This window comes from Drosophila navojoa, chromosome 2, assembly GCF_054131105.1.
Source record: "Drosophila navojoa isolate 15081-1374.11 chromosome 2, UAZ_NAV_1.0, whole genome shotgun sequence".
Taxonomy (NCBI): domain Eukaryota; kingdom Metazoa; phylum Arthropoda; class Insecta; order Diptera; family Drosophilidae; genus Drosophila; species Drosophila navojoa.
Genome location: NC_142890.1, coordinates 24,864,024 through 24,884,176, shown reverse-complemented (window position 1 = coordinate 24,884,176; position 20,153 = coordinate 24,864,024). Strand labels below are relative to the sequence as shown.

At 41.9% G+C, this 20,153-nt stretch overlaps 5 protein-coding genes across 5 annotated transcripts in view; 1 reads left to right on the top strand and 4 right to left on the bottom strand.

Annotated features, from left to right (window-relative positions):
• The window catches only part of beat-VII (Immunoglobulin domain-containing protein beaten path VII), a 42,459-nt gene extending 37,857 nt beyond the window's left edge, over positions 1 to 4,602 (top strand). The window contains exons 8-9 of the mRNA XM_018113662.3: positions 561 to 955; positions 2,456 to 4,602. Of these exons, the coding sequence (XP_017969151.1) occupies positions 561 to 955; positions 2,456 to 2,646 (586 nt within the window). The 3' untranslated portion in view covers positions 2,647 to 4,602. The remainder of the gene's footprint in view (positions 1 to 560; positions 956 to 2,455) is intronic.
• Positions 4,603 to 11,324: 6,722 nt separating this feature from the next.
• On the bottom strand, positions 11,325 to 12,415 carry TwdlD (TweedleD). Its single transcript, XM_018113664.3, has 2 exons — positions 12,275 to 12,415; positions 11,325 to 12,203 (listed from the first exon to the last, which is right to left on the bottom strand). Exons 1-2 carry the CDS (start codon positions 12,287 to 12,289, stop codon positions 11,451 to 11,453), a joined length of 768 nt encoding a protein of 255 aa, XP_017969153.1. The 5' UTR covers positions 12,290 to 12,415; the 3' UTR covers positions 11,325 to 11,450.
• Positions 12,416 to 15,061: 2,646 nt separating this feature from the next.
• Positions 15,062 to 16,575, bottom strand: TwdlS (TweedleS). Its single transcript, XM_018112559.2, has 2 exons — positions 15,866 to 16,575; positions 15,062 to 15,795 (listed from the first exon to the last, which is right to left on the bottom strand). The coding sequence occupies exons 1-2, from the start codon at positions 15,878 to 15,880 to the stop codon at positions 15,148 to 15,150; spliced, it is 663 nt and encodes a 220-aa protein (XP_017968048.1). The 5' UTR covers positions 15,881 to 16,575; the 3' UTR covers positions 15,062 to 15,147.
• A 22-nt stretch (positions 16,576 to 16,597) lies between these two features.
• On the bottom strand, positions 16,598 to 17,804 carry TwdlR (TweedleR). The gene is made up of 2 exons (XM_018112569.2): positions 17,655 to 17,804; positions 16,598 to 17,597 (listed from the first exon to the last, which is right to left on the bottom strand). Exons 1-2 carry the CDS (start codon positions 17,667 to 17,669, stop codon positions 16,683 to 16,685), a joined length of 930 nt encoding a protein of 309 aa, XP_017968058.1. The 5' UTR covers positions 17,670 to 17,804; the 3' UTR covers positions 16,598 to 16,682.
• Positions 17,805 to 17,872: 68 nt separating this feature from the next.
• LOC108659585 (uncharacterized) lies at positions 17,873 to 19,212 on the bottom strand. Its single transcript, XM_018112580.3, has 2 exons — positions 18,779 to 19,212; positions 17,873 to 18,714 (listed from the first exon to the last, which is right to left on the bottom strand). Exons 1-2 carry the CDS (start codon positions 18,791 to 18,793, stop codon positions 18,007 to 18,009), a joined length of 723 nt encoding a protein of 240 aa, XP_017968069.1. The 5' UTR covers positions 18,794 to 19,212; the 3' UTR covers positions 17,873 to 18,006.
• Between the last annotated feature and the right edge of the window lie 941 nt (positions 19,213 to 20,153).

Genomic DNA, 20,153 nt, shown 5'->3' with positions numbered 1-20,153 from the left:
CGCTCGTATACGAATAATGCAAACTTATCCACCAAATCCGCTCAACTCCATTAAAGCACGTCGCCAACTTGAGCCGTAACAGATTAAAGCCTCACCATTTATTCAGTTGATTTCGCGTACTTCCACGGAACTGAATGGGCCTGAGGCGAACGATTTTAATTAAAAAATAACTTTGGGCTGTCAGCATCATATTTCATAGACCATTATTCAATTATCGATATTTGCCTTAGCTGTTCCATATACAAGTGGGCCTCATAGACGCTTTCGTTCCATCGTCTCATTTATTCAGCCGAATCCTTGACCGATTGCAAATGGGTTTGCTGAAATATATATTGTACTCAAATTCGTTTTAATGCGTGACTAGCATGTGGAATACCCTCCCTTGTTTGGCGTTTCATGTGTTCACACATCAATCATAAAATGCAAATATTTGCGTTACGAGTTTATTTGTGGGCAAATGGCTTTTGGCTTGTGGCGCATTTAACTCAGCCCGACGAGTGATACCCACTTCTGCAATCTTTTAACCATTCCAACTTCTGCTTAATTCCCATTTTTTTCAGAAACTCAAACCGAAAGTTCCGCCGCCATATTAACGAGAATGCGCTCGGCATAATTCGCAGTACCCTGAACAGCGGCGGCTTCGGCCCTCAGGCGCCCAACTTGAACAAGGAACTGGGCATCCCTTCAAACGCCGGGCCTATGAACCAGCTGGCAGCTGGCTATCAGCGTCCGCTGTCTCATCCTGGCGGGGGCAGTGCCGTGGCCGCCGCAGCGGCAGCTGTGACTGCCGCTCAGATGGAGAAGGGCATGTTCAGCATTAGTCAGCTCAACCTGGAGATAACGGAGCAGCACGTGGGCACCAACGGCCGCATGGAGATCACATGTCTGTCCACAATACCGGCGACGGTTGGCCAGGGCGAGCAGTACGCCGACTACAAAACGTATTCGGTGAAAGGTGAGTGTGGCATTCGCTGGAAAGCGTGATGTGCATATAAGCACGGCTATTGAGATGTGTGCCCACCCAAATTAGTATATTACACCTAAGCATGTTTGCATGTATTTATTGTGCGCTACGTGTAATACTGTGCAAGAATAATATTTGCTTTGGGACTCGCTTCATGAAATTGCGAGCAATGAGCTCATCAAAAATATGCCTCGTTTGCATACGGGCGCCCGGCATGAATGTGAGTTATGCAACGTCGGTCGGAAGGAATCTCGGCCGCATTTACACAAAATAATTTAGCTTCATATGGCTGCTGGGTTAGACAGCAGCCCTGTTAAATGTATGCCCATTGTTATTGCTGTGGCTGTCTGCCTGGCTGCGTCATGATGACTCTCACTGAAAGAAACAACAATAACAGCGCTGGGCCAGGACAGCAAAAGTCAATGTGGCAGCGTTTTTGGCATTTTAAAATGCGTCCCTAATTTATATTTCTGCCGTTGACTTTACAGTCGGGCACCCCTAGAGCCGCCGCCCACCCAGCGCGCAATGTGTGGGCGTGTGTCATCTATTCTGTTTGCCCACGTTTATATTTCGCTTAATGCCGCCCAGCCCATATTACCGTAAGGCGGGCAAACAAAAGTTAATTTATATATTTGCTCGGCTTTGTTTGCCTAAACGCTGCCTGTTAGCACTTGCACCCACTAAAGCCGTTGACTCAGCCAGTGCTGTAAATTGTCTCAAATTGCATGAAATAATTTACACATTACTAGACCCATGACTCAAGGCGGTCGTTGGCCACTCTCGCTCTCGCTCTAGCTCTCTCTCTCTCTCTGTCTCTGTCGCCGTCGTCGGCGGTTGCTAACGGCCTGTTCGGCTCTTGAGTGTCCCCTAAACCAAGGGGCGTATGCGTGTTATTTATGGTGCGTGAAGTGCGTCGTTTATTTTGGCCACTTCACTGAGAAGAGCGCTTCAATCCCTAATTGTTTTTTATGCCACCTAAACCACATCTAATATCATTTTGCCTGCATTGATTTTGTTAAATCGTTTTCACAGAAACTACATTCAAATTATTATTTCCACTGCCTTCGAAAGTTTAATTTTTAATTTGCTGTCGATCCCTGATATTCGTTTTTAGCTTTGTCAGCCCTATGACCTGATTGAATTCCCAGTCCCAGCAAAAATCATTTTGTGTCACTTAAGTCTTGATGTAAAATCGTTTTGAGCCCAGACCAAGTCTCTGCTTAAATTTGATTTTCCCTTATCTTCGTTCCATTTCGTAAAAGCTCTTTCCACATTCATTATTTATGCGTTCACTTGTCAACTTAGTTTTTTCGCTTTTCTGTTTTTAGCTACGTTGTCTCACAGACGATGACTCTAAGGGGTCTAATTAATTTTGTTAGGCAGCCCTGACTGCTGCCTGCATCCAAAGTATATTTTCCACCTGATCCGAGCATTGTTTTTGACTTTCTAAAGCTTTATTTATAATGTTCGCCTCTCTTTTGACCTTTGCAGTGGAGGTTGAGCGACACCAGGCGTCCTCCACGTCGACAGCGCCACCTAGCATTGGGATGGCAGCGCTTGGTAACGGTAATGGGCACGGAAACGAGACCTCTGCAGGTTGGCGGGCGCGTGGGGCTGCCCTGACGCATCTGTGGTCGTTGGCGCCCCTGCTGATATTCGCCTTGCTGCCACTGAGCTATTAGGCAGCCCCAACGGCAAAAGTTGCAACACAAACTGCTGTAGGAGAGCAGACCACCGAAGTAGTAAAGGTACAGTACACCAAAACCGAGGGCACCGATTGCAGCAGCAAAACAAAGAAGAGTAAATAAATAAAAATAAATAAGATAGAAGGGAGACAAACGCAACAAAAAGTCATACACAAGCTTTTGGCTTGCACACACATATTGTAGACCAAATTTAATTTATTTCAGTGTAATTAAGCTGAAACAAGCGGAGTGTGTGAAGAGCAGTAAGCCATGCAAACATTTTAGAGCGAGTGCATAAACAATAACATTTTTTGTCTCGTTCTGGCAAGCTAATTAAAATAGATTTTTTTTTGTAAATAATTGCCGGACTGCAATTTTGGTATTCAAAAAGAAACAGAAAGCAAAAGTAAGTGAACGAAATATTTGTAATTAAGTTGCAGTCAAATGAGAACAATGAGAATCTGTTTCACTTTCAACAGAAGGCAATTTTATAGTGTAATTTGTGTAAAACTTACAATTGAACATTTCTTTGCCCCAGGTCCTGAGGATGTCCTGAGAAAAACAGATTAACAAAAAGACAAACGGTTACTTTGCTATTTGAAGGTCAGCCAGTTGTGGTTTTGGGTCTGGCCAAATATTTGTAAAATGCGCCAGCAAAAGAGGGAGAGAGAAAAAAATAATTGTATATGAAACAAACACTTAAACTAGTTAAACAGAGTTTACGGCAAACTTGAGCAGTCTTAAGGCAGACTGCTTGGGTCCATGTACCTAAAAAATGCTAACGAAAAATTTAACAAAAAAAGAGAAAATAAACAAACAAAAAAGAAAAAAAAAGTTATGCAAAGAAAAGGATATTTTTTATCGTGTTGTAACGCTTTGGCTAATAGCGAATGGCAAATCTAAGGCTAAGATTCGGTCGAAATTGAATTTGGGCCCTAGCTACCGAACATTAATTAACCCCCACAAAGAAAATTAAATGTTTAAATGTAAAATAATTAGACAGTTAAACCAAGAAGCTTACAAATACAATCAGTGTTGAAAACATTTTGAGAAAAACAAGAATCTTAACAACAACAAAATTTAACAAAAACAATACGAAACAAAGGAAACGCGAAGAAAAGGCGCTGAAATGGTCGCAATCTGCCGCACGTGGCAAATCAAATAAAGGGTCACCCTAAAGGGGTGAACTCACGCTGACGCGCAATTCGCCTGTGCTGGTGTCGGTACGCCCGGTTCCCTACACTTACACAGCTTATTTATTTCCATTCATTTAGTCCTTAATTGCGTTTTGTAAATTGTTATTATCGCAATGGATCTGTCTAAATTGTGCGAGTAGTTAGGAAAATATATTCATTTGTCTTTTGCAGTTGGTTATTTTTTGTTTAGATGAGGCGAGATATTGCTATGTCTATGTCTATGTCTATGTCGGTGTTTATAAGTATGTTGACTAGGGTATTTTTGAAAAGCGCTTTAAATGTCTATTGCTAACTGAAAAACTCTAAACGCGTAGCACTCATTGTAACTAAATATATGTATCTATACCAATTAAGTCAAAAGGGAGAACTAAGGAATCCAATAGGTAAAAGCACAGCGCAAAGTAAATATGTGTAAAGCAAGTAGCAACCTAGTATATACACTATAACAATATACACCAACCTATAATTATGCGTCTTCATAAGTGTGTAACTATTTAGAGGTTAGGTAAATATTTTTAACTCCACAACAATGAAAAGTGTATAAAATTTATTACGCCTGCAAACATTTTACTACAGTTCGAAGAAATAGCAAACGAAACATAAAATATACATAAATTAAATGAGAGGCCCCCTACAAATTTCCGGAATAAATAGAAACATTTTTTAAAACGGTTGTTCAAAGCATTAGTTAATAAAATATGCGGTATATCCTTAGTTTCAGATAGAATTGAAAAAGTTAAAAAATACAAAAACAAAACAGAATGCATTAATGTAGTTTATACTTAATGCTTTAAAGGACTACATACAATTTTTATAAAAAAAAGAAATTATATAATTACAAAATGGTATAACAAAGTACATATTATATATTAAAAATATGGCTAAAATGTCTTATGCAGGTATTGACGTCTTCCTATGCTACGCTGTCTATTATTAACTGAACAAGTAAAACAATTGAAAAATTTATAAAATATACATTAATTAACTAGATAATAGGTATATTCTAATATATGCATGCATACATATATTCGTATGTTCAACTTGAAACATACAAGATATGCATTATGAGAATGTGTTAACTTGTTGATGCGACCTAAGGTAACACTTCATCCGAGGGATGGAACAACAATAACAAATATCTTTATCTATAAATGATTTATTTTAAGTGAGAATCTATGGACTTTTACTTATTCAATATGTTGAGCATAATTTTCTTTCCTAACTTATTCTTTCGTCTAATTTTATTTAAATATATATACAGAGAATCCTTAAAATTATTGATATTTTCTCGCTTCATAATTAAGGGTAAATACATACTTCCCACCAATCTATGAAACACTCTAGCATACTCCTAATCATATCACGCATTCATGTCAACCAATATCATATACAAATTCCTTTAATGTCTTAATGTGCATGCATGACATACGCACACACATACATACACAGGTACATACACATACATACCTTTCAGTCTCAGACTTTCGTGTATTAACGCTTTAACTGTTCAGAATTAAGTCCGTGCACAGATCGAACGCATCTCAACACTTACATAGGTATTGCTTATGTGGGCAGATCAAATTCTATATTTATGGGGTATATACATAAGCAAGAAAACTCTTTAAAAAGATAAATGTAAAGATTTCTTTTAAGAAAAGAAGAAATAAATGTCACAGCAATTCGCAAAACATATCATAAATGTTGTACAATTTTCAGTGTTAAATGAATGTAAGCAAAAAGAACGTGTTATATTTATATATATAATACTCGTGTATATACATATATCAATATATATATATAAATATACTGCGACCCAACGAACTTTCGGGAACTTATTTAAAGGCATTTTGCACACATTTCCAGTTTAAGAAATCTTCGCTTTAATCAGCGCCCAGCGATGGCTTGATATCAATGAAAGGAGCAAAAATGATTGCAAAATGCGTATAATTGAATTAATGGCGAGACAGGTAATGCGAGTAACTAACAGAAAATAAAATTTGACAGCCACAAGCCACAACACGAAAAGAGACACAATTAAGACAATTAACAGTTCAACATCGATATGACTGGCAGCGGCCATTGCAATTAACATAATTTAATTCAATTGAAATAGTTCAATGATGCTCAATTGTGAAGCAGCAGTAATTGCGGATACTGTACGTTTATTGAAATGGGAAATCATTTTGCATATGCCGAGACACACAGACAAACATACTCTTGCGTTTGCTTGATATTATTTAAGTCAACTCATCAGTCTACATATGTATTGAGCAGATATTTGCCAGCATGAACATATACAAACCTTCATAGTTTACATGACTTGTTAAGGGCATATCATCGGCCAGCTACGACATTATAACACTAACACTCTATAAGTATTTTTGTAATCGTAACCGTGGGTACCTACAGAACTTCATTGACATACATATATATACTACACGATTCTTCCAATTACACATATCATTGCGTATATATCAAATATTTACACAAGCTATTTATATAAAGAGTAAATATGAAATTAGCAAAAACAATTAATGCCGAGTTTGTATAACACAACAATGCAACAAAAAATGAAAAACAAAAATAAAAAAAACATATATCATTTAAATCATTTATTGAATACGAAGATAAATTAAATATATCAATGCATGCTTATACACATGTGAAAAATGTCATGATTTAATTTTGATTTATTGTTTCGCAATGAGTTGCCCTTTGTTAAGAATATATTTTAATAAATATTGTACTATAAATCCTAAGATATAAGTAAATAGCATAAAGAGAGCTATTAAAAATAAAACCACAGCGGCTAAGAGATTCAATTCAATGATGAAGTTGTTGTACCACAGAGTAAACATTAACAATTACGTAAATAAACATGTATTTATAGATACAGGCATACCAAACGACGCATCAGATATACACTTGTAAAAATTGCAACCTATGCAAATCAATTTACAAACATATATACATATACATATATATATATATACATATACAAAAAGTAACTGTGGAATATGTGTGTATGTACTTATTATTAAAGAGTTAGTACGTAGTAAATACGAGTAAATATGTACAATTTGGTGTCGAGCTGTCAACGGTACTATGACAAATAAACCTTTAAAAAGTAAATTCCAATAAGAAAAGAACACACAAATGGAAAACTCAAATAAAAGTCAGCTCTCAGAATGACGCCTGCTGCTTGGCTTGTCAATTTACTAAACCGAAATTGATATATAACTTATAAAATATGATTAAAATTATTTGTGGTAAAAAAGAAATGAACTAAACATTATAAAATAAATGTTGAAAACTGAGCCGCGCCCAGCGTGTATTCAAATTGTCTCCCAGAAGCATGGCTCCACATCGTTCCGGTTGTATTTCAATTTAAAATAAAGTTGTGTCAACCGCAAAAGCACAATACACAAACAGTTGCGCAAGGCAGGAAGGCAGGAAGATAGGAAGATAGGAAGGTAGAAAGGTAGGTAAGGTACACACATACATACATAAATCGGTCAAGGGTCGGGGTCGGGGTGCCCGAATGTGGTGAACAAAACTTGTGTAGCTTTGCGTTTGACGAATATCCTTTTAATCCCTTGAAATGTGCATGGAAATTGAAGGAGCTGCTCAACAATAAAATGCGTAAACAAAAACAAACAACGTGGGGGCGCACTCGGTCAGAGGTCGGGCGAAATTACTAAAGGGATACCAGCAGCAGAGTGCGAGCAAATGTTGTGCAATAATCAACGAAAGGATCAACTACGAAATAAATGGCGAAGCAAGGGTATCTTGGCCATAAAACACATCCGACCAGAGCCGGAGCCACGGACAGAGCTTGAGCATTTTCTTTTTACACAGTCTGTCCCACTCTTTATGTCCTGCTGTCTCTCTCTCTCGCTCTCTCGCTCCATCTCTGTCATTGTGTTTGTCTGTGTCTGCCTACTATCCTTCTTCGTATGCTCCGAGCGCTACAAAGGTGCACCGAGCTCGTTTGCCTCATTACGGAATCAAAGCCGTGGGTTGTACAAATACACACACACACACCCACACACAGCAGCGCGTGTGTGGGAGCGAATGTGTGCTCTGCTAGTGTGCGTGTGTGTGTGTGTGTGTGGTCACAGATGTGCTCTATCGATTGAAAATTTGTGTGACAGACAACTGTGGCAGGCAGATGGCAAGTTTGAATGGGATTGGTCAATTAACGCCTCGCCATCAGCAGATTTCCTGAGGAAGCCATCAAAAGGGATGCCTCGGTGTCTTGATTAAGGTATAAATATTAAATTAGCCAAGGCCAACGTAGCGAGTCCTGCTACTGCTAGTGCTGCTGCTGTTGCTAATGAGCCATGTCTGTAAGTGAAAAAGGCAAACAGGATGTGGTTTATTCAGCGTTGATTTCGACCCCACTATCAGTCGCCCCGGATCCAACTCTCAAACTTGTTTAATTATACATGGCAGCGCCTAAAACTCAACTAATTGATATGCAGCAGCGACAGCAGCGCAAGAAGCACCAGCACCACCAGAGTCTGAGAGTGTGGCAAAGTTAATGAGCCAGAACTGGCAGCATGTGTGCCGAGTTTCGACAGGCAGCCGAGCGGTCGCTTTGCATACAAACTCTCCATGTGCCCGAGGTCTGATCGAGAGCCAAACGAATAACTCAATTTTCATAGAGTGGCTGTTGCACATAGCCAACCAATAAACACTTTTTGCAACAAATTCAAAACTATGCCCGCAGCAGCCACAGCCACAGCCACAGCCACAGTCGTAGCCAGAGCAGCAGGGGGAGCTGGAGTAAGAGCAACGAGGACACAGTGAAACTTTTTGACAGCGACAAAATTGCGTACAACTGCCAGTTGCATTCGGGGCGCTCTGCTGGCTACTAGCTACATTCTTTGAGAGCTGCATTTGGCAGTGTGGGTTTGCAGGGGAGGCTGGGGAGCTGCACTGCCGGAAGCATTTGCCGAATTAACAGCAGCTGCAACTTTGCTGCAGCTAAAACGCAAAGAAACTCACTGACACACGGGCAAAACAATAACAGGTACGAAATGTCTCAAGCACATTTCAATTTGTGAGCTCCGCTCGTATACACACGCACACACACACACACACACATACATATAAACGAGCAAAAACACCCGTGCACTCAAAAAGTTTTTACCCTTATATGGACAAATGCCAAAATATTTAGTTTTACAGCGAAAGTTTCGCACGGAACGCGCACCATTTAAAAATTGAAAAGAAATATTGGGTAGAGAACGGAAGGAAAAAAAAAAGAAAAACGAAAACAAAAACACTAAAACTGAAACAGAAAATAAAATTTCGCTTTTTTTTTTGTTGTATTTATTTGTTTTGCAATTGGATTGCGTTGTTTTCGGCGCTGGGTTCTGGTCGGCTCACCGCAGCTGTCAGCTCGTGTGATTGAGGGGCGCCAGACGCTCGCCACGCTCTGCCGTGGATTTGTTGTTGTTCGAATTCCAGCGATTTGTAAGCGGTCACAGAATCCAGCTTATATTTAGAGGACGCGTATGTCCTTTGGGGAATTGCATTTGCGCCGACTTTATGTATGCTTGAGCCAATCAAGGTGCTTTAAGTGTGGGCAGCATTCGCGAGCAGCCTAAAAGCATGCTACACATTCCAAAGAAGTGAAGGTATGGGGCACAGTTTATAGTTTAGAGTTTATAGATATTGATTTAGCATTTACATTATAATTGAATTTAAGCGGTATTTATATATGTAAGTAGTTTATTTTATTGCGTCGGCTGTATACGCATACACTCTGATTTGATTTATAAACCAAAATCTGAATTTATGCTAGTGTTTGATGATCATGCGTTATACAAAACTATCAGAGATATGCTCTCGTCAGGCTGATTGCCAGAGCAGAGCGAAGGCTTAATGCTGATTTAATAATTTAGTTGCCGAGTACAGCAGGTTGCTCATTAGCACGCACACTTGCACTCAGTCAGACAGACACACACACACGCACACACACACATATTCGAGTACTGGGATACTTGGGCGCCTCTCACACATACTAGAACTTAGCAGGCAGCCCGAAACTGTGCGGCATAAGGCACGCACACAGCACGAATTCGGATGGGAGCAGCAGAGGCATCGACTCGGTCGGTTGCCTGCCGCATATCACCTTAATTACAGGCAACAGTCTGAGTGCAGTCAGACGGCAAATGGAAGGCAGGCAAACGGCTTTTATGCTTGGTCTGTCATTGCCACACCGCTGCTGCTGCTGCTGCTGATGCTGCTGCTGCTACTGCTGCTGCTGCTCGGCAGGCCCCGGGTGCGTGCCATATTGTCGTTGTCGTTACGCTTTAGCGATTTAGCACTGTAGTAGCAGAGCAAGAAAACGGATTCAGCTTGCACTTGACTGCTGATAAGCGTGTGATTTCTGCACACACACACACACAAACACAGAGCAGAGACACACACACCATGGCACACCAGATAGATAGACAGCTAAGCCGCACATATACGTTGAAACAGCTGCCGTCATGGCCATGAATACATGCCCCGTTGAGTTGCGTTTATGCCAGTTTTATGTTACAACTAAGTGAAATTTAAGGACTCCACTCAACAACGTTCTAAATCCACTGCATAGTTCGTGAACGGTGGATGGTGGATGGGGGATGGTGTCTGGTGGATCGTGGATGGTGGATGGAGGTTGGTTGGCTTGCCAAAAGGGCATTTGGGTGCGGCTTCTCACATGATGAGTTTGCCTGCTGCGGAAGCAGGAAGCCATCATTGCGAGCACACTGCACACACGCTCATTGTAACATATAAATACACACACACACACACACACACACACTCTTTGTTGCCGGGTGTTGGCGAAATGGAGCAAACACCGACCAAATCAGCCGCTGGAACTCATACCTGTAGACAGATGCAACAGGACATTGCCACTTATTCCGACCACAGCTGGCTACGAGAATGGTTTCCGGCCATTGTACGCCAGCTTCGTTTCGATTCTAATAACTCCAATTACAAATGGCGACTGTCTAAAACCATTGTGCATATATGAGCGCTACAACCTGTGTGCTCCTCTCCCCCTCTTTCTGTGTGTGTGTGTGTGTGTGTGTGTGTGTGGGTCTGTTCGGGACGGCGGTTGGCTCAACTTGTTGCAGGACTTTATGACATGCCTGCCGCTTTATCCATGCTATTATTTCAGGGATTAACTGTGAAAGGACAACGCACGACTGCACAGCCAGACACCAACAGAAACGCCAACTCCGACGCCAACGCCAACGCCGAAGTCGACGTCATGGCCCTTGGTGAGGATTTGCTTGGAAAACAAATCACACATAAAACGAGCTAACCAGCCAAATGACAATCGGACCGCGCCCATCAGAAGGAGAATATGGGCATGAATGTCCATCAGAGAAATATATTGCAAAATAAAATTAGCCCGCAGTGAAAGTTGTCGCGCAATCAACTTTCAACTCTAGTCTGCAAGTGAGTAGAGAAGGATTTATATCAGGTGGAACATTTTATTCCTGTATTGGTGCTTACAAACTAATGGGAGGTGTAGGTGCGGTTGTATGGGCGTGTGCTATCGTATAGGAATCGTAACCATTGATAAGATGGCGTCACAGTTTACTTGACACGGAAGCGACGCAGTGTGGGGGGCAAGTAATCCAGTGAAGAGACCACATTGCTCGGCAGGTACTCGGAGCTGGGCGAGCTGACTGCACTCACTGGGGCAGCAGGAGCCTGCGAGGCAAAGTTCAAAACTGGTGCACTTCCCTCGTTGGAAATACGAGAGACGCCGGGCAGCTGATTATATTGATTCTGAATGGCCAGCTGGGCGTTGGCTGCATCCTGAGGGGTGCGGTATTTGACGAAGTGGACTTCGGGCTTATTGCTGGAAGTCGACTTGAGTGCGTTGAGCTGTTTGGCCAGATTGGCAACATCCGCCTGCTTGGTCAGCACATAGATGGCCGTCTCCTGCTGGGCTGATTGCTTGGCCAGCTGAAGAGCGGCGCGCTCGAAGCCGCGATTCTCGGGCGCGCGAATAAACACAACGCGCAGATTCTTCTTCAGCGAGTCGGCGATTTGCTGATTGTTAATGTTCTCGTTGAACTGCTCCTCGGGCGCAGCATATGTGTAGAACTCCTTCTGGAACTCCTCGATAAGCGGTGCCTGCTGCGGAATGATGCCACTTGGCGCTGGTGGAGTGAGTGGCGCCGCAATGGGCAACGATAGCTCAGCCTCGCCTTGCTGCACGCCAGGTGCCCCGGCGACTCCGCTGCCGGCCGCAAACGAGAGACCCTCATCCGAATGAGCCACTGGCTGGTAGTTGTAGCCCAGCTTGTCAGCGCCACAAACGGCAGCCCACAGGAAAATCAGCTGCGGAAGTTGTGCAATGGGTTGGGTGTGATTAGCATGCGCGCTGCACTCAGTAGCATTTCAAGACTTACAATAAATCCACGCATTGTTTGTTGATGTTTAGGCTACCGCACAGCTGAAGCTAAGAGATGATACTAATGTGGGAATGGAGCAGGTATCTGCTTTTATAGGCGCAGTCGACTGCAGTTCGATATTGTGGCTAGTCCCCATCCCTCGGCACTCCCATTCACAACACGATGGGTTTGCGGCATCGGTGACCTTGAGAGCGCACGCCATATTAATTGGGTATTTATACCATGGCAGTCATTAAAACCTCGCTCGAATTTAAAGACAACTAAGTCAAGACGTCGAATAGGCCTAGTCAACATCTCTGGCCATTTATCTCGGCTTCAACGCCATCGCATTTTGATTTAAATGCACTTTACGACATACATATGCGTATATATAAATATGCATGGCCCGCTTTGTCTCATTCTGTTTCGTTCCCCAATCAAAACGCTTTGATTGCTTCAAGCCGGAAAAAAAAAACAAAGCCCATAATACGCTTCACTGCAAAGTAGCTGAGCTTATTGTGAAATATAAATAGCTACCGATTTCAGCTGCAACTAACTTCAGCATTGTCCAATCCCGGGTCAGCCCTAAGCTGCTAATTATAATTTTGCCAAAGTTTGCTCTTATCTACCCCACTTTGTGGAGAAAGGTCTCAATATATGTTGACGGCTAACAAAGTTTTTTCAGCCAATTAAAACATTTTAGTATTCATGAATGGCAAAAACAATGCGAGCATTAAACAGCAAAAATGTTTTTTTAGCAATTGCAAGACCGTAAGATACTCTGGCCAAAACAACACGATATGGGAGCGGGGGAATAAGTACAGTTTCAGCTATTACTTGCCAGGCAAAGCATTTTCTTATTGATTTTATGTAAACGGAGGTGTTGACTTGATGTGTGGATGAAATAGGCATGTCTTTACGGATTTGACGAAGGCTTCCTTTGTCTTATATATAAATATGCACAAGACAGCAAACCTGTTCATTGTATATTTAGATTTCGCATAGATGTATTGGGATTGACAGTTAGATATACAAAAATGTATATAGTATTTATATACAATAATTACATAAAATATGTTTTAAAATGTTTTAATTTATTGCGAGTTGAGTAAGTTTTTCTTTGTATTTTGAGGAAAAAAATGCAATTGTCATGTTGGGGATAAATTCGTAATTTCTAGTTGAGAGTGGCTAGCTGGAAAACAGAGCACTTTACGAGTAGACCAAAGAAAATACTCATAATGTGGTAAGGCAAGCCAACATAGATAGAATGAAAATAAAATAAAAAGAGCTCGCGTAGGAAGATTGGCAACACGCAAACTTGGCATCTGCTGTTGAGAGTGAGTTTGGGACGCTGTCGCATCGGTTGGACCTTGGACACACCTGTGTTGATATTGGAGCAGGAATTTCAAGTCATGAGCCGCCAGCCAACATTAAAGCACCCATGTACTTGCAGCGGGAAAAACCTGGCAGCTTTGACGTGACTGGCAAACTTTTTGGCAGGCGCCGCTAACGAGCTACGTTCTGCTACGTACCGGTTCTCATGTTGCTCGAAAATTCTGAAACTAAAACTTGCTCAACAGATTTGTAGTGCCAGGATGCCTTTTTTGCGTCTGCACTTCACTGTGCCACATGGCGAAGTACAAAAGTGTGCCTGTGTGTGTGTGTGTGTGTGTGTGTGTGTGTGTGTTTGACCTCTGCACTAAAACAATTTGCAAGGCAACATGATGTCAGCCCTAGAGCCGGTGTCAGTGCCGGCACTGCCATAATTTAGTTGAAACATTCTTAAAGCAACGCCTGTCGTTAATCTTAACGGATGGATGGCAACGCAACTTGTGGGACAGAAAAGTAGGGCCGACCCAGCCTCGCGCATAGCTCATTAAAAAGTTTTCCAGCGACAACCTCAACAGCAGCAGCGGCAGCGGCAACGGCAGCGACACATTGCTTAAGAAAATGTTTGCATGGACACAGGTCGTTCATGATTATCTAAGAGATATCTTAAAGATAATCCGTAGCTGTGCGCATCGCGCCGCAAGAGCTCAAAAGTGAAATGTTTCGACTTGTCAACCAAGTCATTAATTATTCATAATACCATAGCTGCGGTGAGAGACCTCAGCTTGAGTTGCTCTCTCGACATCTGAGTAGGTATTTTTTGTACACCCTGACAAACGGTGCCAAAGATGACAAATTTGGCAAATACACATTTATATTTATATACAAATATTTAAAAATTATAAATCTACACAATTAATATAAATTGTGAATTTAATGAAGTAGAAACAATTAAAATTTTTTCTATGCTTTTATGTTATATTATTTATAAGTAGAAAGCGTATTAGATCTTCGTCTTTTACGACTTTGATACAATTTCTTGCTTTGATCAAAATCAAAATGTAAATTATTGGTGTGAATAAAAAAAAATGTATATAAAAAAGTCAAAGTTGTGGCTATGATGAGATTCTTGGCTGTCTGGCTGGCTGGCTAATCGCGCTCTCCCAATCGAGTAGAAATATTTACATTGAGACTGAGCAGCCATAATTTTAATTTGCATAAAGACAATAATTATTATTATTAAAACTTGTAATAGAAATGATGAAATAAACTAATTATAATTCGGTAAAAGCAAATATTTGATTAGCCAACTTTTACGCATTATTCAAATTCGCCAAAGCAATTTCATTAATAATTAAAACTCGAAATTATGTTAGCTAAAGGAATATTATGTGTATTTATGCATTGCATTCATCTACATGGCCGAACTGAAGCAGAAAGATTCAAATACACTGCTAAAACTTTGTATGTTCCTGTATATATATTATTTATTTATTTAGGTTTTTCTAATGACGTAGTATTTAAATTTAGCAGTCTTTGGCACTAGTCCATTTATAGTAAGTCTAACGGCGCCGCGCTGGTGGCAAATATTGCCGAAACAGCGCCTGCAGCTTGGCGGCTTCCACCTCGTTCGCCTGCTCATGAGTCTCGTACTCTGCGCTGTTCCTGGGCAAGATCTTGAACACCACTGGATCGGGCTGCGTTGTGTGCGGTGGTGGGTTGAGGCGAATGACATTCGCCGTTTCCACGGCATGGCTGTAGCTTCTGCCCGGCAACTGCTCGTATTTGCTCCGTAGGCTGTTTATGGCCCGACTTACATCGGTGGGCGTTCGATATTTGACAAAGTGAACGCTGGGCTTGAGGCCCAGCTGCTGCTCAATGGCTGCCTTCTCCTGCTCCAAAGCGGCGGCATCCATTTGCCGCTGAAGCACATAAATATCCAAAGCATTGTTTGCCGCCAGCTGCTTGGCTGTCAGCGTAAAGAGATTCGACTCTGGATTGCGTATGAAGATCACCTGCTGCGGAGGCGTAAATGCCTTGGCAAGCTGGCGAGCTGCTTGCAGCGACAAGCTCTGATCGTCCTCCGGTGGCGCACTGTAGCTGAAATATTCCGTGGCGAGAGGCCGACGCGCTGCATACTCATTGCTGGCTGGCAGATAGGCGTTGTTCAGAGCGAACGCCCAGTCGGTGCAGAGGAATATCAGAAAGCTCTGTCGCGTGAAAGAGGCGGAAATTGCATCAGATGAAAGTTCCAATTATTGGTTCGATCGATTCACTTACCATCAGGCGGCGCATTTTGCTGGAGCTTAGGACTTTCCACGTTGGCCAGCAGCGGCTGGTTTTCAGCGCTCGAAGCTCAGTGTGATTATAACCAAGTCACACCAACAAAACCATCCTTATATACGACACAAACAACAAACCTCATTTATCGGCTGCGTTGGCTTTGTTTGCGATTTTTTTTTCTGTTTTTTTTTTCAGTGGCTTTTTTTTGCGTTTATTGGTTTTTAAAAGATTTTTGCAAACATTTGTGCTCGGCTCGTTGTGTTAGCCTGATCCGATTATCCATGTTAATATCGTTCAATTTGAAAATGCAAATTTTGTGACTAGCCAGAGACAAAGCCAGGCCAAAGATTCATGTGAATTTGACCTGAGCTCAGCTTGAACTTGAATTAATTCGTATTAAATTTACAAATGAGCTCCCAATTTAAATTAGTTATCAAATTTTTCCATATACGACTGCTGTCCGCCACCGCAGACATATACATTTGTCCGTCCCATGCCCCGCAATAGCCCTTTGTGCCATACTTTCACTTGAACTTGATTTTATGATCGAGTTTTATGGCCGCTTTTTGGGCTAATTTACAGGTGATTTGTGTATGTTTTGTTGTTTGTAATAAGCGAACGAGCCTCGCTCCAGATATTGGCCGATAAGCCTCTTATAGAAATTAATGGCTTTATCTTCGAGCCTCCTCTTCAGATTTGTGGCAGACACAAAAGCTGTTTACAGTGATTTTGTGATATTTATTGTGTTGAAAACTTTAAACAAACGTAAGTCTTTTGCTTTACTATTTTAATGTCTTAATTCGATACGGAATTCTTAGAAGTGGGCGCGCCTTCTGCGCTTCTGAGGGGGCAAATAGCTATTAGAGAGGGCTGGCAGGTAGGTTTTCGCTGGTTTCTCAGTGGGAAACACCATTCGACCATTTGAGCGGTGTCGTTCGTTGACTCGGAAATCAATACGACTTGACTTCGCAGTGCGTGCATCCAAGTCGTAAGGACTGGGTGCCAGTTGCTGTTCTGGCAGGGGCAGTGGCGGCAAATCAAGATTGCCTTGATCTGCACCACCAAAGTAAGGCTGTGGAGCAGCGCCATAGCTGGGCGTGTAGGGCGGCAGATAACTTGATCCTGGTGCTGGGGGCGCACCGTAGAGCTCCTGAGGATAGGCGCCTTGTTGCGTCAGTGGTTGACTTTCCGGATAGTAGCCTGGCGAGGGAATCTCCGTGGACTGCGAGTAGCCCGAAGATGACTGCTGTGAGGATGGTGACGACGGACCCGTTGCTCTTCCGTACTGCGCCTGAATGACTTGTTGCGCTTGCAAAGCCTCCTCTTCCGTCCTATATTTGACAAAATGAACTTGAGGCCTGTGTTTATGCGCCTGTGCCTGTGCGGCGCTCAATTTGCTTGCCAATTCATGGGGATCCGTTTGCTTGTTCAGCACATAGATGTCAGTTTTGTCTTCGCTGGTTTGCTTGGCCAGGGCTTTGAGGGCGCCTACGACGGCCTTGTTCTCGGGCGCCTTTATGAAAACAACCTGTAGATTTTTCTTGGAGTGCGCCAAAATCTTCTGCTCCACCAACTCAGCCTCATCGACGGCATCTTGGGGTGCTTCGAAGGCATAAAAATGCTTGTGGAAGTCCGCATGGTCAGCAGCAGAGCCGTATCCGAAGCCTGTTGAGTTTGGCTCGTAATTGTAGCCCAGCTTGGCCGAACATATTGCTATGAAAGACAAAAACTGAAAAAACTATATATCAAAGAATAATCCAAGGTTTCTCTTTTGATACTGCCTTACCACAACTTTCCGCATGCTGTAATCGCATCAGAGACTAACGCTCATTTGTTAAGCAGATCCCAACCCAAAGAGCTTTTTATAATCTTTTTTGCTGACTGCAAGCCCAAATAGGGATTAATAATGCCAGCCGCTTGCCAAAAATAGTAAATAGGTTACACAGACACAGTATTACAAAATTTGTTGTGAGACAAAGTTGACCTAGTATTGAAATTTCAGCATTTCGTTTTTAATATTATTTATTAAAATATTTGCAATATTAACCTAAAAGAAATGGCTAGGAATGGTCTAACATATGCGTGGGAATCAGTTATGGTCAGTCTGGGGGCTTGGACGGTTTTGCTCAAGTCCACGCCTAAGCACGGCTACGCAGCAGCGAAGCGGGGAGATACGTGTTGGCGGGCTCTTGCACAGCGGGTATGTCTGGAACGGGTGTCTTGGAGGCAAAGTTGAGGACGGGTGCGACGCCTCCATTCTGGTGAGTGGACACACCGCCCAGCTGATCGTATTGGCCCTGAATTGCGCGTTGGGCATTGATGGCATCTTCGGGAGTGCGGTACTTGACGAAGTGCACCTGCGGCTTCTGGTTGTTGTTGGTGCGAATGTTGTTCAACTTGTTGCCAAGATCGTTTATGTCGGCCTGCTTGCTCAGAACGTAGATGGCCGTTTGCTGCTCAGCAGCCTGTCTGGTCAGAGATAAAGCAGCATCTTCGATTCCATTGTATTCAGGTCCCTTGATAAACACAACGCGCAGGTTCCTGCGAAGACTTCTCGAAAGCTGGTCGTGGTTGATCGGTTCCTGGAAATCACGTTCGTCTGCGGTATATGTGAAATACTCCTTTAGCAGCTCGGGAGGCGATTGGTATGACTGCTCGGCAGGAGCCGATCCACCAGAGATTAACGGCTCTCGGCTGATTGGTGCTATTTCCGGAGGGGGTATATAACCGGCTTGGTTTTGGACAATATTGCTGGACGTTAAGGGCAAGCTGGAGATGGCCGGCTCAGCGGGCTGATAATTGTAGCCGGACCTCTCAGCATGAGCTACGGCCAGAAGGCAAAGAGTCTGCAAAAGTAGGATTCAATTCATTATATTGCTTTGCTATATTCCTGATCCGAGGAAAACTCACAATAAGGACACGCATTTCGTTGGCTTTGAGATACTTGTGAACTATTAGCTGAATCGAGCTTAAGTATGCATATAACTTTATCACCCACGCTTTTTATATGCTTTATCGAAGCGTTTTGCAAATGCTGTTGTTTTTCGCACCACAATCAATTTACGATATCATTTATATTGGTCATCTTTGATTTGTGCGCCACATTAAGCGCTATTTGTCAATATCAATTCGCTGCTCACTTTTTTATTTCTTTTCGCTGCTTTTGCTTTTATATCGCATCATATATTATTTTATCGCTACTCCCCAATTCGCATCTTTAGTCATTTCTTTTTGTATTGACTGCATCACATTTGCCAATTTCAGCTGACCTACTTTTTTTCAAGGTCAGTGTAGCCTTCGGGATACTAGATAAGAGAGTATAGTTGTATTATAGCCCGTATTATATTTTTTCGCCAAAGCAGAATAATATTTGCAAATCCATAATTCATATGTCTTACAACACATTGGAATCCCCTTTTGCATTGTTTACATATTTATTCACAAATAATATAACAGTGATAGGAGCCCATTGAAAATATATTCATTGCAAATGATTAATGAATGGAATAGTCGGAATTTAAGCAGACTATGCTGAAGCTCCTTAGGAGAACTATAGAACAGAAGAAACTGCTGTCAATGTCGTATAATAATTATAAGATTAATGTACATCAATTATTTAACATTTAAACCTATCTAGCATATACATACATATATTCTTGAGCAGCGTATTGAGCTAATCTGATGTAATTATGCATGCTTGTTTGCTTATATATCTGTTCGTATGTATCTATGTATATCTGTTTCATTGTCCATCTCAGAAACTGAATCTTTATCTGTCTTTCTGCCTGAGAGAGGTAAGGGACAAAGAAGAACTACAGAATATCATTTAAACTGTCTATATGGAGCAGTATTAATTTGGTATTTATATTTACAACGAAGCTAGAATGAAGCAGCAGAGAGTGCTCTCATTCCACTGATACGACCTCTACCTGCTATCGGGCTCTGCAGCGAGAGCGACTCAGTGAAAGTCGCCATATATAAATGGCAGCAGCTACAGCATTTCTTCAGTCAACTGGTGTGGGTCAGTCGTGCAGTAAACTAAAGGGAAGTGAAATGAAGTGTGTTCAGCTAAGCTTTAAAAGCTCAGAGTAAATACTTAGAAAAGAAAACACTTGGAGGAATTTTTCGCAGGAAATATTTAAAGGAAACGCCTAGAAGGAATACTTAAAGGTATTAATTAAAAGTAATACTTAGAAATGTTCTCAAAAGAGATACTTTTAAGAAATACCTTCCAGCAATGGGGGTAGATTTCAGCCTGAGCATCCGGAGAGCGAGTATTTTCTTA